Source organism: Giraffa tippelskirchi, chromosome 4 (assembly GCF_054371585.1).
Source record: "Giraffa tippelskirchi isolate mGirTip1 chromosome 4, T2T-mGirTip1v1.2.pri, whole genome shotgun sequence".
NCBI lineage: Eukaryota > Metazoa > Chordata > Mammalia > Artiodactyla > Giraffidae > Giraffa > Giraffa tippelskirchi.
In genome coordinates, this window is record NC_137278.1 from 211,085,853 (window position 1) to 211,101,799 (window position 15,947).

General features: G+C 58.9%; 1 protein-coding gene and 1 long non-coding RNA gene across 3 annotated transcripts in view; one reads left to right on the forward strand and one right to left on the reverse strand.

The window, feature by feature from the left end:
- TAFA5 (TAFA chemokine like family member 5) overlaps positions 1-13,518 on the forward strand; it is a 175,815-nt gene extending 162,297 nt beyond the window's left edge. For both annotated transcript variants that reach the window (XM_081597119.1, XM_081597120.1), the window contains exon 4: positions 11,461-13,518. In XM_081597119.1, the coding sequence (XP_081453245.1) occupies positions 11,461-11,469 (9 nt within the window). In that variant the 3' untranslated portion in view covers positions 11,470-13,518. The remainder of the gene's footprint in view (positions 1-11,460) is intronic.
- LOC145547478 (uncharacterized) lies at positions 2,665-6,302 on the reverse strand. The gene is made up of 2 exons (XR_014083854.1): positions 6,018-6,302; positions 2,665-5,771 (listed from the first exon to the last, which is right to left on the reverse strand). It is a non-coding gene; the product is annotated as an uncharacterized LOC145547478 (long non-coding RNA).
- Positions 13,519-15,947: the final 2,429 nt, after the last annotated feature.

The following is a 15,947-nucleotide window of genomic DNA, read 5'->3' on the forward strand; positions in this document are numbered from 1 at the left end:
ATGGAATTCTCCAGGCAAGAATACTGGAGTGGGTGGGCATTCTCTTCTCCAGGAATTTTCCCCATCCAGGTATTGAACCTTGGTCTCCTGCATTGCCGGCAGATTCTTTACTCTCTGAGCTGTCTGGAAAGTCCAAGTAAAATGATTAAAGTGGAACAATATGGTGCCATATATTGACACATATGTGCATATGATTATTGACACAAAATGATTCACTACAGTTCAAACTAGTGGAAGTGCCACAGAAACCTTTGCATACTGATTAAAGTAAGTTTATAGGAAGCAAAATCATGAGAAATGCTGGGCTGGATGAAGCACAAGCTGGAATCAAGATTGCCAGGAGAAATATCATTAACCTCAGATATGCAGATGACACCACCCTTATGGCAGAAAGTGAAGAAGAACTAAAGAGCCTCTTGATGAAAGTGAAAGAGGAGAGTGAAAAAGTTGGCTTAAAGCTCAACGTTCAGAAAACTAAGATCATGGCATCTGGTCCCATCACTTCATGGCAAATAGATGGGAGAACAGTGGAAACAGTGGCAGACTTTATTTTTGGGGGCTCCAAAATCACTGCAGATGGTGACTGCAGCCATGAAATAAAGCGATGCTTACTCCTTGGAAGAAAAGTTATGAGCAACCTAGATAGCATATTAAAAAGCAGAGACATTAAAAAGGTCCATCTAGTCAAAGCTATGGTTTCTCCAGTAGTCATGTATGGATGGTGAGAGTTGGGCTATAAAGAAAGCTGAGCACCGAAGAATTGATGCTTTTGAACTGTGGTGCTGGAGAAGACTCTCAAGAGTCCATTGGACTGCAAGGAGATCCAACCAGGCCATCCTAAAGGAGATCAGTCCTGAATGTTCATTGGAAGGACTGATGTTGAAGCTGAAACTGCAATACTTTGGCCACCTGATGGGAAGAGCCAACTCATTTGAAAAGACCCTGATGCTGGGAAAGATTGAGGGCAGGAGGAGAAGGGGACGACAGAGGATGAGATGGTTGGATGGCATCACCGACTTGATGGACATGAGTTTGAGCAAGCTCCAGAGATGGTGATGGACAGGGAGGCCTGGCGGGCTGCGGTCCATGGGGTCACAAAGAGTTGGACACGACTGAGTGACTGAACTGAACTGGAAAGGAGGAATGTGCCAGCCTTCTTTTCCAATCACGATACCATATATTTGAAACCATACCCCCCAAAATAATCATAACCCGAGCAACCAGGGCCTTGCTATAATTTGTTGGTCAAGGATGAAATAAAACACGAAGCCCCGCCCATGATTCGTGTATGTGTGAGGTCAGTCTTCCCCGCTCCATTCCCTGGCAGAGCAGTCCTGACCTGCTTAACTCAGAGCGCGTGACCTTGCTCTCTGCGTTTCCATGTCTCCATTTCTGCATCTATAAAAATGGGCACAGTGCTATTCCCCGATTCCTAGGGCTGCTCTGAAAATGTGAAAATGTTAGTCTCTCAGTTGTGTCCAATTCTTTTACGACTCCTGATGCGACTGTAGCCCACCAGGCTCCTCTGTCCATGGGATTCTCCAGGCAAGAACACTGGAGTGGGTGGTCATGCCCTCCTGCAAGGAATCTTCCTGACCTGGGATCACACCAGGGTCTGCTGCGTTGTCAGGCAGATTCTCTACCGTCCAGGCCACCGGGGAAGCCCCACCAGGGCTGCTGTAAGGGCTGAGACAGAACATGACCAGCATTATGTGGGGCCGGCGCTTACCGGACGATGCAGCGCACACATCCGAGCTGTTGTTTAATCTCGTTTAGAATGTGATGAGAACAGCCCAGTGCGCCTGTGAGCGCAGGGAAAGGCGGGCCCGTCAGCGCGCTGGGCTTAGATAACTTCATTCTTAACTCAGAACGAAAACGAAGAGCCCGAGCTACAGAAAAAGCTACCTTCAAAATGAGAGGCGAAAACCTGTAGAGATGAAAAAGAAATATTCATGATTTTTTTTTAAAGACAGGGAATTGATCATTGCATCTCTGGCAAAACTATAAAAATGCATTTTTACTTCTGTCATGTGTAGGTTTTTTTAAAGTAAGAACATAAACCTGAAAGGAAGAAAGAAAAATCAGCCTGTAATGGGGCCTCAAATTGTTCAGGAGTGTATGCATAGCTAGGCCACTGATAACTACACATGGAAATCTGATTAAATATATCATATTCTAGGGGGTAGGGGGAATTAACAAAAGTAACCAAAGGAGTGAAATGTTAATGTTCTCCAGTAAAAGTTCCAGATGTTTTAACTGGCATGTTCTTGAAAGCATTCTCAGAAGGTGACGAGACAGGTGTCTCTTCCCCCAAATTGGAAAATGCAGTAAATTACCCAGTTCATTTTCGGAGCTGGTGAAACCCTGATGCCGGAAAGGCCCCCAGAGTTAAAGTGCGTAGAGTCCTTTTATTCGGTAGAGAGTTTTCAGTCTGTGATGTGGGCTGGGTGCCGTGCCAAGCACTGAGCTCCTTTAGCAAATGCCTGAGGCCCTCTGGGACTTAGCATTGTTTGGGGGTGCACATACTTCTCGGGGGAGTCCCTGAGCCTGGTGTCAGTGGTGATTGGGTGGTTTCATGCTGGCACTGACATAAAACAACAGCAGGCTGATTTCTGCAGGCCTTCAAAAGAACCCGGGACAGTCCACCACAGAGCAGATTTATATGAGATGCAAATGCACTTTAATATTTCAGAATCAGGTAGGACAACAAGATCTGTCAGGAGATCAAATATAACATGTGTTGTAATTCAGAAGATGTGGAAAAAGACAGGAGTCAAACCCTATATTTATTCCTCAGAAAAAATATCACAGGAGCGATGTCTGCAGCCCCCCAGGCCAACCTGGAGAAGGTGGGCCCTCCCAGAACCCAGTGTCCCCCTGGAGCCGGGGCTGACGTTGCACTACAGGTGGACCCCACCCTGTCCTTACTGGGCCGAGGGTCAGCGGCTCTCATGAGGCTGCCTACAGTCCCCCAGGACTGGTTACTTTATGGACGTTCTGGCAAAGGCACTCACAAAGCTATTTGATATGAGAAAATGCAATCACTATTACCTACAGAAAGGAAATAGGTACTTCCTGAACTCTGGAGGATCACCTGAATGTCTTGAAAATGAATTAAAGAATTTGTTTAATTAGACCAATTAGGAACATACAAGTTCCTCCACTTGTGTTCAGCTGTAAACTTTCATAGACAGAACAAGCTCTGGTCTAGATCAAAGGTCAGCTGACCTGCTGGTCAAATCTGGCCCCCTACCTGTTTTTGTAAATAAAGTTTTATTGGCACACAGCCTGGCTTATTCACTTACGTATCATCTAGGGATGTGTTCGCACTGCAATGGCAAAGCTGAGTCTTTGCAGAGAGACCTTACAACCTGCAAAGTTGAAAATATACACTACCTGGCCCCTGGTAGCATGAGTTTGCCAACCCCAGACTAGATTAATAAAGGCTCATCAGCCCTGAGGGCTGGGGCACAGAGTCAGCAGTCGCTTAAACACGGGTCATTTAGGAGGTAAAAACAGAAGGGGAAGTGTGTAGGCAGCTTTACGGAAGAAATGTGCCCACTGGCTCGTGGGGGAGAGACTGGAAAAAAGCCTGTGTGTTCTTACCTCCAAGCAACTATGTGTAGAAAGCGTAATGGTTTCATTACCATTAATAAACAAATGAAAGTGAAAGAGAGGAGAGGTCCATTAATGGCGGGAGCGAACAAAAAATAACCGGGAATAACTCTAGTAAGAAAAAACACCCATAAAGATCTTGACAAAGCCTCACCATGGGGAACTTACAAAGACTTGCAGAGATGAATAGAAAGATGTCACACACGTTGACACGGTGAGGGATTGTCTAAATATTATGACGTGGTCTGTTCTTTCAAACTTGATGTTTAGATTTAATACAATTTCAATCAAATATCTGATGAGATTTTTCTGGAACATTGCAGAATGCTTTCACGTCTCGTGTCAGGTGGGACTTAGCCACGGTGGAACCAGGCTCTGGGACATGCCCTGGTGTCGACCTCCTGCTGGGGAGGGACACGGGGGTAAAAGAGTTTTGTGAGCGGATCAGCGTTGGGCTGTGCGGCCGCAGCTTGGTTCCACCACTCACCCACCTCGTGGGCCCATAGAGGACCGTGCTTCATGAAGTTCCCAGGATCCAGTTACCACCCATGAAGATGTTCACTCTTCTGATGCTCTTTCTGATCCGAGGACCAGACCATGTGGCCAACACGAACCCAGATGTTGGTGCCCATGGACAGGGGTGCCAGGGGGAAGGGGCGGCCCACGACAGCAGACGCTAAGAACACCTGCTTTGTATTTGGGGGAGATTCAAGTGGAATCCTTACCTCAGCCCTCATCCCAAATTAAGTTTCCTATGGATTACAGACTAACATATGACAGCGGAAACCATGAGATGACTGGAGACAAGTCCAGGTGGGCATTTGAGTTCAGGAGGAAGAAGGATGCTGAAACGGTCCAGCAGCCTGAACAGGACCAGTGACCAGCAGTGATGATGGCAGATGCCCCCCAACGCTCTTCTGAGCACATGCCCAGGGGCCCCTGTCCAGGCGGATGGTCATTGTGGGCTATCATCACTCCGTTTTACAGCTGAGGCCTCTGCAGTTCACCCAGTGGCCGGGAGGCCGACACTGGGCATCCTCAGGGACAGCCCTGATACCCCACACTTCTGAAAGCCCAGCTCCCCTCCACAAGAACCAAGGCCAATGGAAGGTGGGTGTGGGGGGCCTGCCCAACAGGAGCTGGTTCCCAGCCCGGGACGGGGCAGCAGGCAGACGGGGAGGATCGCAGCTCGGGGCGGAAACTTCCTAAAGCGTGAAATGTGGATGGAATGTGTGACGAGAGGTTCTCCATCAGGGGTCGGCCGCCACAGCACAGACGGGCGCGGCTCCCCGGGGCTCCCGGGCTGGGTCCGATCTCCTTTAGCTTCGTTTTGAAGTCTTGCAAAAGGTGCTGGGAGGCGTGTGAATTTTCCGGTCTTTCTGGAAAGTGCTGGGCAGTGCCCTTCAAGAGAGTCGGAGGTGCACATGTCAGCACCTTTGGACAACAGCCTGGCAGGTGCTCAGAAAGTTAGGTACATCTACCACGTGACCCCGAACCCCTCTCCTGGGGGCTCCCCTGGATGGGATGGGGGTGGGGGTCCCTGCTGACGGATGTACTCTGGGGAATGTTGGCAAATGTTGAGAGTTGACCGTGGTGATGGCTGCCCGGCTCTGAAGGGACCAAACTGTGCACTTGACCCCATCACAGGGCACCTGAGCTGGGCTGTGAGCTGTCCCTCAGTGAAGCTCCTTTTAACAGACGGACGTGGATGGATATTTGAGCCAGAAAGGGTTTGGCGGGATCCTCGGCCTTCTCCCCAGACTCCTCTGACTGACAGCCGCCTGGTGGGGCCGCCTCACCCTCTGCTGACACGTGTCCCCAGAGGACGTGGCCTGGGTCCAGCAGATGATTCCCCACCCGCTGAAAGCAGACGCGGGAGGCAGAGCCGGGACGGGGTTCCACCCTGAGCTCCCCGGGCACGCGGGACCCCGCACGCTGCGGACGGCCAGGTGCCAGGGAGACTGCCTGACGCCCCTCGGAGGATCCACCTCCACGCCCTGTCATCTCCGGCATCGCTGTGACCTCGGGACAGCAGGGCGGCGGCGAACGATGGTTGGCCAAACGCATTGCCCTCTGATGCCGGCCCGGCTCTCACTGCTGGCATTGGCGGAGCCGGCGGGGAGGGGGGCAGAAGGGACTTCAGAGTGTGCCTCTGCCTAGGGACAAAGCAGACGGGGACCAAAGCCCAGTGCTGTCAGACCCCCTTTGGAAAAGACGCCTGGCGAGGAGGCCCTTCTGGGGGCCGCTGAGCGGGCGGGGAGATCGAGGTCGGTGCAGAGCTGGAGCGGGCTGGGGGAGGGGCCCGCCCGGGAGGGTGCTGGGGGAGGGGCCCGCCCGGGAGGGTGCTGGGGGAGGGGCCCGCCCACCTTCTCAGCCTGGGGGCCCCGTCCAGGGGGGCACACCTGCAGGTGCTGGGCGGCAGCTGAGCAGGATGTTGCCGGGGTCGCGGCCTCCCCCGGGCGGAGCAGAGGTCTCTGCCGTCTCCCTCAGCCAGGCCTTGGGGTCACTCACTGCCTGCTGGGGAGACGGGGCTGCAGGACTGGTTGGTGGGGAAAGAGGTCTGTGGCTGCCCCAGGGGTCCCTGGTGTGTTTTAAGCATTGGCTCTCATGTCTTTTCCGTCTCATTGTTCCACTGGGACGCCCACATCAGCACTCAGCCCCTCCCGGCATTTGCCACACACACACACACACACACACACACACACACACACACACGCATGCACGCACGCGCGCATGCGCGCTTGTCCCCTGAAGGCTGGTTCCACTGACTGGGGCAGCATCCTCGCCCTGGTGAGTGGGTGCTGAATCAGCTCCTCTCCTCCAACACGCAGGGTCTGCTTTGCCCGGGGAAGGGCGCTGAGCACCCAGACGAGCTGACTGTCCAGTTCACTCACATTCCCGCCTGGGTCTGGGTGCCGGCCACCCCCCCACCCTTTGCTGGTTCTTGACCAGCCCGGCCAGAGGTGCGGCCTGCCTCCCCTGGCCCTGGAAGGCCAGCGGCTCAGGGTGATTGAGGCCACACAGAGGCTTTGTTAGCCAGAGACCCCCGGAGGGGCGACCTGCGGTGGCCAATGCTGAGCCCAGGAGGCCAGGCGTGGTCACCTGAGTTCTCGCCAAGGGTCGCAGTGTGAGGATAGCAGGAGAGGGGGCCCCAGGTCAGACCCGGCTTCTCCCTGTCGGCTGGGGCCCAGACCCGGGCCCCAGCGGTGTCCTGGGGATGTGATGTGCAGAGCGGCCAGTCTGCAGCCCCTGACGCAGGGCGGGGTGGCCACCCCGCACCGCTTCGTAGGCATGAGGAGCAGTGTGCTGAAGCTGCAGGGCAGGGGCAGAGCTGCCCCGCCCCGGCGTCCCCTGGCCCCGCCCAGCCGCCTCCCCTCCCTGGCTTCTCTCATCGGGCGCCACCGTGAAGGCCTGGCCCTTCAGAACCAGCCCTGCAAGGTCCCACGAGACCACCACGGCCTGCAGCCTCCAGGACAGATTCCCAGGCAGAGGCCGGGCCTGCTGTGTGTCATTACGGTGTCCCCGCTGGTCTGGGGCAGTTTGTGTGACCTTTGGGAGCTGTGGGCTCCAGGGGACGAAGCCCTTCACTCCCTGACTGCTAAGGGACCCTCAGCATCAGGAGACGCCATGGCTGTCATCTTCCTGGTGTCCAGCAGCCCCTGAAGGAGGTAGAGAGGGCATGCAGGTGGGATGGGGACAGACAGCCTTGGGGGCAGCCACAGTGACCAGTGGCTGCAATCAGGCAGCCAGACTGGTCCCCAAGGGGCGCCCCGCCACCTCGTGCCAGGCGTCCCCAGGCCGCGTGCTGCCCTGGCCTTTGTCTGCAGCCCCCCGAGTGCGGCGTCCCGTCTCCGCCCCGTCTTCCCAGGTGCCAGCCGCCAGTGTGGGTTTCCACCGGGACTTGGGTCTGCGGGTGGTCTCCTCCCTAACGCCCGGGCAGAGGTGGCCACGTCTGAGCATCTGAGCTCCTCTGGGAGTGAGCGTGTCCCTCCCTCCTTGGGCGTCTGGGACCTCCCGGGTTCAGGGCTCAGTTAACAACACTCCTCACGTGTGAGGTCAGGAAACGGTCCCAGAGCCCCAGTCACGCGGCTGGCTGGGTGTGGACGGGACGATGCTCAGCCTTTCCAGAAGCTTCTCCCCGGGCTTTTACTTTCTCCGCGGTAAGAGCCTTCATGGTCAAACCCTTTCGCGCAGGCCGCCGTCATCTCGTGGCCCCGTGGTTTCCATGTCTCTGCTGTTCATCAAGAGCTTTTGTTCAGGGCATTCAATCCAGAACCTTGCGCTTCCTGAACAGAGGTCTCATCCAGACCCGGAAGGCAGTGGGAACTTTCGGAAGAACCAAGAACACAACTCCATGGACTCATGGAGCTGGAGAGTTTCCCTGTATTTTGTGAACAAAGCTTTACAGTCTCCAAACATGGAGAAAAACCAACTCTTCACCTCGGAACACGTGCTTCCCCGGCTGGTGGGAGTGACTCCCCTGGACGGGAACCCGAGCGGGTCCATCATGCCAGCCTCAGACCGACCTCCAGGTGCACAGATGTGGAGGGGACTCCAGGCCGGACCCTCCCCCCACTCCGAGACAGAGACACAGCTGCCCGAGCTCCTGGCGGAGTGGAGCCCACGGTCCCGCCAAGCCTGACCTGCTTGTCCCTGAGCAGGTGGGAGGCGGGGGCCCTGGGGCTGAGACCTCAGCTCAGGTCTGCCTCCCCTCTCGTTTGTCATCCCCAGAGCTCAGGCGTGTGGTCCCAGGTGTGGGGGCAGCCCGCCAGGAGATCCCGGGGGCCCTGGGGGGTCCGGCCTACTGTCTCGAGGGGCCTGTCCCCAGCGGGCCCGCTTTCCAGCAGAGCAGCCTCCCGCCGCCCGCAGGGGCCAGCCCAGCATTGGTTTTCCGACGCGCCGTGAGGACCAGTGCAGGGCCCTGAGTGGGGACCGTGAGACGGGCCTCGGCAGTGAAATCCCTCGCCTGGAAGCGCAGCTCTGGGGCCAGAAGAGCCCTGTCGGCCCCGCCGCAGCCAGTCCCTGGGCTCCTGACTGCCTTCCCGGCTGCAGACCCGACTCCCTGGCCTCTTTCCCGGTCACTGGGCCTCGGGACGAGCTGGCAGTCCCCACCCGTGGGTGCTGCTGGGTGGGCCGGGCCTTTTGTCCCTAATGAGCACAGCCTCAGGACATCGGGCCGCCCGTCCATTCCTGATGGTCAGGCCGAGGCCAGGGTTGCTGAGCCCAAGGTCTGACCACAAAGGTCACAGACCTGTGAGCCCTCGCCTGGCCAGTCCGGCTGCAGCCTCTCTTCTCCGGTGGTTCTGGGCCAGCCTCCCTCCCCAGCCTGGGCCTGGCAGGAGAAGGAAGGGGACTCTCTGGGCTTGGGAGGAAGCTGGACAGGCCCACATGTCCCTCTGTCCTGGCTTCTGTCTTCAGGCTGGGTCCATGAGGGGGGACTGGCCAGAGCAGACAGGGGCCTGGTGTCCCTCCCTCCCCACCCACCTGCCTGCCCAGGGGCAAGAAAGGCCAGAGGCCGGGGGGTGTGGGGGAAAGCGGGGACCTCCTGAGGATCGGGGACCCCCTGGGAGAAGCCCTAGGATGGTGTGTAGTGACTGAGTCGCTTTAAGCCATGAGGGCGTCCCGAATGGACTCCCAGCCCTGCTTCCCTCCCAGAAAAGAAACCCTGGGTGTCTGTGACATGGCATGGACGAGAGCCGCGGGTGGAGCGAGCTGGGCGGCAGGCCCACGGGTCGCGGGCCGGGGCCCCTCGCTGGCCGGCACGGGGTGAAACGCAGAGCCTGGCCAAAGGAACAGACAGACGCGTGGCCGGGGCCCCGTTGGTGAGCGCGTTCCACTCCTCCGGCCATCACGAGGAGTAAAGATGAATCCTCAAGCAAACCCTGCCTCTTTTTGGTGGAATTACGGGGCGTGGGAGCCTCTGCTGTCTGAGCTCGCAGACGTGAGAAGCAGTGCCCCAGGCGGGGGTCGGGGTGGCGCTGAGTCAGCCTGGGCCCCCGCCCATCTGTCCCGCGTGAGCACGGATGTGGCCAGGGGTCGCCGATCCCCCAGACAGGCTGCCGGCCTGCCCTCGGACGACGTGAGCGTTCACGCCGAGCCCCAGCCCCGTCATCGCTGTAACACAGTGTGAGCTGTTACACAGTGCAGAGGAAATGCAGTAATGTTATCAAAATATTTACCTTCGGGTGCGGAAACGTGGGTGGATTTTTGTTTTCTTTTTATGCTTCTGTGTTTTCCCGTTTATCCACAAATAAGAATTGGTACAACTTTCTATGTAGAAACGGTAGGTTTGGGGAGTCCTTCCTTGGTTGGCCCCTCGAGTTAGCCAGTGAGCGACCGTGCTGGACGGGCTCCACCGTGGACGTGACTGCACAGGTCAGGGAGGGTCGGCTGCCCCGGGCTGTGGGCGCAGAGCAGAGGGTGGGCCTGGATGCTGCCTGCGGGGTCCCGGGCAGGCGAGGGTCACCACCCCTCCTGGACTCCTGCGCCAAGCACGACAAGCACAGGGGCCTCTGTCAAACTCAGGAAAGCTGGGGGAGGGGTGCCGCCTGCGGATTAGGGTCAGGGTCCCGGGGCTGATAGGCAGCTGGTCAAATGGGGAGAAGCGTGCAACCAGGACCCTGTGCTCGTCTGGACAGTGACCCCCCAGGACCCTGAAGTGGTCTGCACAGTGACCCCAAGACCCTGCAGTGGTCTGGACAGTGAGCCCCCCCAGGACCCTGTGCTGGTCTGGACAGTGACCCCAGGACCCTGTGCTGGTCTGGACAGTGACCCCCCCCAGGACCCTGTGCTGGTCTGGACAGTGACCCCCCCAGGACCCTGTGCTTGTCTGGACAGTGACCCCCCCAGGACCCTGCAGTGATCTGGACAGTGACCCCAGCACCCTGTGCTGGTCTGGACAGTGACCCCCCAGGACTCTGCGCTGGTCTGGACAGGGACCCCAGGATGTGTCCCACCCTGGCCCTGCTCCCCGCCCCCCTCCTGGGCTGGGCCTCAGTTGGTGGAGACAGAGGGTGGTCTGAGTCTCTCCCCTGCTGCCCGTCGTCATGCCCATCCCCCTCTCCAGCGGCGTGTAGCACTCCCCTTAGGGGCTCCTGTTGCTCTGGACATGTGCCCACAGCCCTGGGTCCCACACCAGTTCTGCTTCTACAGCCCCTGGGAGGCCCCATCCTGCCGAGTGGGTGGGCCCGGCGCAGACGTGGACACTGGGCAGGAGGCTGCGGTGCTGCCCCGGGGAAACCGCCCGGCCTCTGTCCACTGTCTCACCCGTGACACTCCCGCTGAAAGCAGAGGCTGGGAACCCCTCTCCCCTCACGGCCCTGACCTGGTGTGTTCTGTTGTGTCCCCGAGAGACATGCTGTGCGCCCATCAACCAGCATGCACACCCCAGCTCTGCGTCCTGCCAGGGGCTCTGTGGGGGTGAGGCACCCTTGTTTCCAGCGCTCTGCTCTGTGCAATCATGCAGCACTTGCTATGTACACGGTTAAAGAAACAGGTTGATGCTGCCCAGACCTGAGGGCCTGGCCAGCACAGGGCGGAGGACACACAGCTCACACCAGCAGCCGACAGTTCCAGCATGTTCCCTCCATCACGACCAAGGGCTGGGGGCAGCGTCCCACCCGGAGGACGGAAGTGTTCCCAGGGGCTTCTCCTTGTGACAAGCAAAGCTTTCTCCTCCAGTTTGGGTCTGGAAACTAGTTTTTGTCCTCAAGAAGGTCTGTTGGCATCTTTTGAGCACGTTGTCCGGGTGAGGCCACCCTCATGGGGTCCCTGGGCTCCTGCCCTTCCCGACGGGAACCCTTGGTGTGTGTGGAGGCTGATGGCTCTCCTCTCTCTGCTTCTCAGGTCTCCTGACAAACGCAGCCCCAGAGGGGCCCCAGGAGTGGCCCCGGCTCCCTGGAGAGTCCACAGCTCGGCCACGGTCCTCGGTCCATCGTGGACGCCACCCACCCTCTGCCATCCGCCCACCCTCCGTTTCTCTAGCCCGTCGAGGACAGCCTGCTTCCTCGGCCGCCTGCGCTGAGTCTGTCCAGCCTCCGCCAGGACTCGGGCCGGGGACACACAGCGGGGCCGGGACGCCGGGCACCCCGGGAGCCTGGCCTGGCCGCCCTCCCAGCGTGGACTCGGAGAAAGAGGAGGACGAGGAGGAGCCCGAGCGTGGAGGACAGCACCGGGTCCCAGGAGGACTGAGTCTCGGACGCAGATGTGGCCTCTCCTCGAGCCCCAGACTGTCCGAATCGCTTTTATTTTCTTATTCTTTCAGTATATTCAATAGACCAAAGAGCAAAATCTATTTTCACGTGGACTCGCCCTCACCATCCGAGTCCCTGGGTTCAACGGGGGGTACACGGGGGCAGAGACGTGCCCGGGCGGCCCTGCCCCACGAACACTGCGGGCCTCGCCCCCGCCACGCGGCCGGAGGACGTGGCCGGAGGACACGTGGCCCGTGATGTCCCCACGTGGACCCCGCGGGCGCGCCTGCCAGGGAGTGCAGCCCGCCGCGCATCTGCTCCTCTGTACTTAGGTGGACCTTCTCGTACTAAAATCACTTTCTGTTTTAACTAGTTCGACGCGCCTCTCGCCGCCCCATTCAGATAGCGGGACAATCCAGGATCCGCAAGAGCATGTTGGGTCTCCCATGACTGCTGTCTCATCCGACCGCCCTTTAGCTCCAGAAAGCAAATTAAAGAAAGCGAAAGTAACAGTTGTTTGAAAGAGATCATTAAATGTATTTTGCAAAGCCGAAAGTTATATATTTAACAGTTTTTATATGTTGTATATTTGTAGAAAATCCTATTTAACAATTCGTGTGGTAGCCCCAGCCCCCCCTGAGAGGTGGGCCGGGACAGGGGCCTCCCACAGGGTCTGGGGTGGGTGGTGGGGACGTGCACCCCCAGACTTAGGGGCGCCCAGCGTGCGGAGGGGGCAGGGCTCGGGGGCAGCGGGCTGAGGGCCAGGTCGGGCAGCACAGGCACGCTGGCCAGTGACACAGAAGGGCCAGCGGCCTTTCCTTTGGTTTGGGTTGGATGGGCCTGCCCCCGGGCCTCTGTCCTGGGGGTGTCCAGGCCTTGGATCGCGCCTGCTCCGACCAGCTTTGTGTCCTGTTTTCTTACCGCTCTCGCGTTCACAGATCTGGAGGGCAGCTGGCCGCCGACCCCATCTTCCCAGTCGGTGCCCCCGTGACCTCAGTCTTCATGCCAGAAGGTGGAGCCGGTGCGGGACGGGCCGAACCCGCATCTCCCGCGCCCCTCCTGCGAGGCGGGGTCGCCAGGCCCCACGGTAAGGGACAGTGACGTTTGCCTTCCGCCGGCCGCCCTGTGCCAGCCCGTTTATCTTCCTGAGTCTCAGCTGAGGTTCACTACCTAAGAGTCCAGTTAACAGGAGTGTTATGCTAGGTCTGTGCTACTAAAAAAAATGTTATAAAAAACTATATAGAAGTTGTTCCAGCCACCCATAGACTAAAGATAGGAGAGGAACTCCATTTATTTAAGACCCATTCCAACGTCCATGAGTATTTAGTTACCTTCAGTCACCAGAGATTCGCGGGCGCGTGTATCCTGGGTGAAAGGGATGGCTGGGGGTGGCGTTTCTCATCGCAGAGGAGGCGGCCGCGGGGTGCTGGCCCCCCCGGGCTGGCCCCAGGCTCCTCGGCCCGCGGTCACTCCAGGAGTGGGGAGGGAGGCCTCGGGAGGGTCCCCGGCCCAGCGCACCTCCGCCCTGCCCGCCCTGCCCGCCAGCGTCCCCACCACCTCCCCCCTCACCCGTTTCTTTCGACAGTGGGTGTAGACACCTTCTGAGGGCGGAGACCGGGAGTCTGATATGTTGCAGCATTTTTCCCCTTGTTTTACAGTATTCAATTTTGTGTTGATTCAGCTAAATTATGAAAATAAAGAGAAACTCCTTTGATAAGCATGGCTTTTGTTCGCTGGCCGCGGTGTCCTGGGAGGGGCTTTCGCCGGCATGGCTGGCAGAGACAGAGCTCAGGGCGCGTGTGGTGACAGGGCCTCCTTCCCGGGAGGTGGGCCCCGTGACCACGTGCAGTGAGAGCCCTCCAGGTGTTTCTGGACCCCACGGAGGCTCCCTGGCGCCCAGCCCCAGGCGGGCGAGCAGCGCCTGGCCGTAGCTACTGCTTTATCCCCGGCCAAGCCCGTGGGAAGACTGACAGACACCTGCCCTCACCCCTCCCCGGGGTCTGTGAGCTAGGCTCTGCTCATGACCCCAGGCCCAGCTGCAGAACTCTGCTCAGGGGCTCCAGAAGGAGACCCTTGTCTGAAATCTCCCCCTTCCAGTAGGAAATCCGCTCAGATATCCAAACAGCGGACTTCGGCGTGTTCCAAATCGGGGCAGACTGTGACTGTCAGCTTGCAACTGCTCTTGATAAAATTTCAACTCTGGGACCTGCAGCCTGGCGAGTGGGCTGTGGGCATCTTGAAGTCTGTGCTAGATTTAAGGAGGCTTCACTGGCCTTTGAAGCTGCTCCAGAGAGTGAAGGAGACCCAGCCCTCCGGGAAAGAGCCAGGCTCATCCCTGGAGGGAAGAAGGGGGACAGAATGCAGGCCTAGCTGCCACCACAGGACTCCCCAGGCATGCCCTTCCCTCTCAGGGAGCCTGGGCGTCCGTGCCAGACAGGACCTTCCGGGGACTACACCACTGGAAGCAGCTGGGAGACTTGGCTATCAGAGTCCAAGTGGGCAGGGCAGTGTGACCGGGAGAGGGACCAGCCCTCACCTCCTCCCTCTGTGCACAGGGAGAAATTAGCTGGAAGGGGGCAGGGGGTGTGCCTGCCAGAGGAAAGTAACCTCCCCCATTCAGAGCCTTCTGGGCATAGCAGGGGAAAATAGAATTGTGAGGCCAGAGGAAAGAGAAAGAGCATCGTACCACCAGGGTTCATGAAAGCAGACCCTCATCTCCAAGCGGAGCCCAGTGTACCTGTGCAGAGGGGCTGGGCGGCGCTGCAGTGACAGCTGACCGCTCTGAGGCCGACCTTTCCATCACCAGGGCTCTCCCCTCCCGCCACAAGCCAGGGTGCCCGGCGACGGCGTCTCCGTGATGTGGGGACACTCAGGCATCTAGAACCCACTGCAAAGCCCTCCGCGTGGAAGCAACGTCTGCCGGTCTCCTTGGCTCTGGCTTCGCAGCCCCTGAACCGGCCACACCTCCCCTAACCCGGCCACGCCCCTCTGCCCCAGCCACACCCCCTGCCCCTGCCATGCCTCCCCTGACCTGGCCACGCCCCTCTTCCCGGCCGCGCCCCTCTGCCCTGTCCACTCCAGACTGAGCCAAGTCTGGCTCTGCCATGACAGCTCTGCAACTGTCAACTGCTTATTTGAGCTTCTGGCCTCAGTTTCCTGACCCACCAAAGGCGACAGGCCTCCCTGCTGCCCACCTGCAGGGTGGGGAGAGGACGTGAGGTCCACCTCACCATGTGGGGGATGGTCACACACTCCCCCCATGGGGCCTGGTCCCTGCCCGGCTGTGATCTGAGGCTGGGCGGGCGTGGACCTGTCCCCAGGAGGGAAAGGACTGCTCTCCAGCCACTGCTGGACAGCCTTGCTGGAGGGCCGTGCTCCCCAGGGACACGACCCTGGGCTGCGAAGGCTGCCCGCTGTGTGTTGAGAGGGGCAGGAGTCTGGGAGTGGGCCCTGTCCGGCTGCCCGCACAGCCCGGAGGCGCCTGCGCTCTGGGCCTCAGGTTTCCCGTTGGTGGAATGGAGGGAGTTGGGCCGAGCTCACCAGGTTCCTGGAGAGCAAGGAGAAGGAGCGCACGAATCACCTGGCGCCCGGCGGCCTGAGAGCACAGGAGGGCGGGGGCTGATTTAGGGGTGACTCCGTGAGTCAGTGCCTCCAACACCACCCCATCTCTCGGAGCCCAGTGGCACCACCTCCTGGAAGGAGTGAAGCAGGCTGCGGGTGATGGGGGGCCTGGGGGCACCTGCCTGCGGGGGCAGGTGACGTTCCAGGTCAGGGGCCGGGCAGAGCTTCTTAAGCCGATCCCACTGTGACTGTCTCTACAGCGATCAGGCACGCCCTCCACGGTCAGTTCCCGCACCAGCCAACCACGACTGCTGTACATGCCTGTGCAGGGAGTGTGCCCGTGTGTGTGTGTGTGTGTGTGTGTGTGTGTACACCTGCCTATTTTCATGGTCACCCTCGTGTGCTGAGCACTTCCTAGGTCAGGGATGCAAGTCACACACCATCACCCAGAGAGGCTGGCACCCACCAGAGCATGCTTCTGTTGAAACCCCTGTGGAGGTGAGGCTCGGGAGGTTCCCAGAGGTTCCCAGGTGCTGGGCTCAGCAAGAAGAGGGGGAGCCGCCTCTCGTCCTGCTGGTC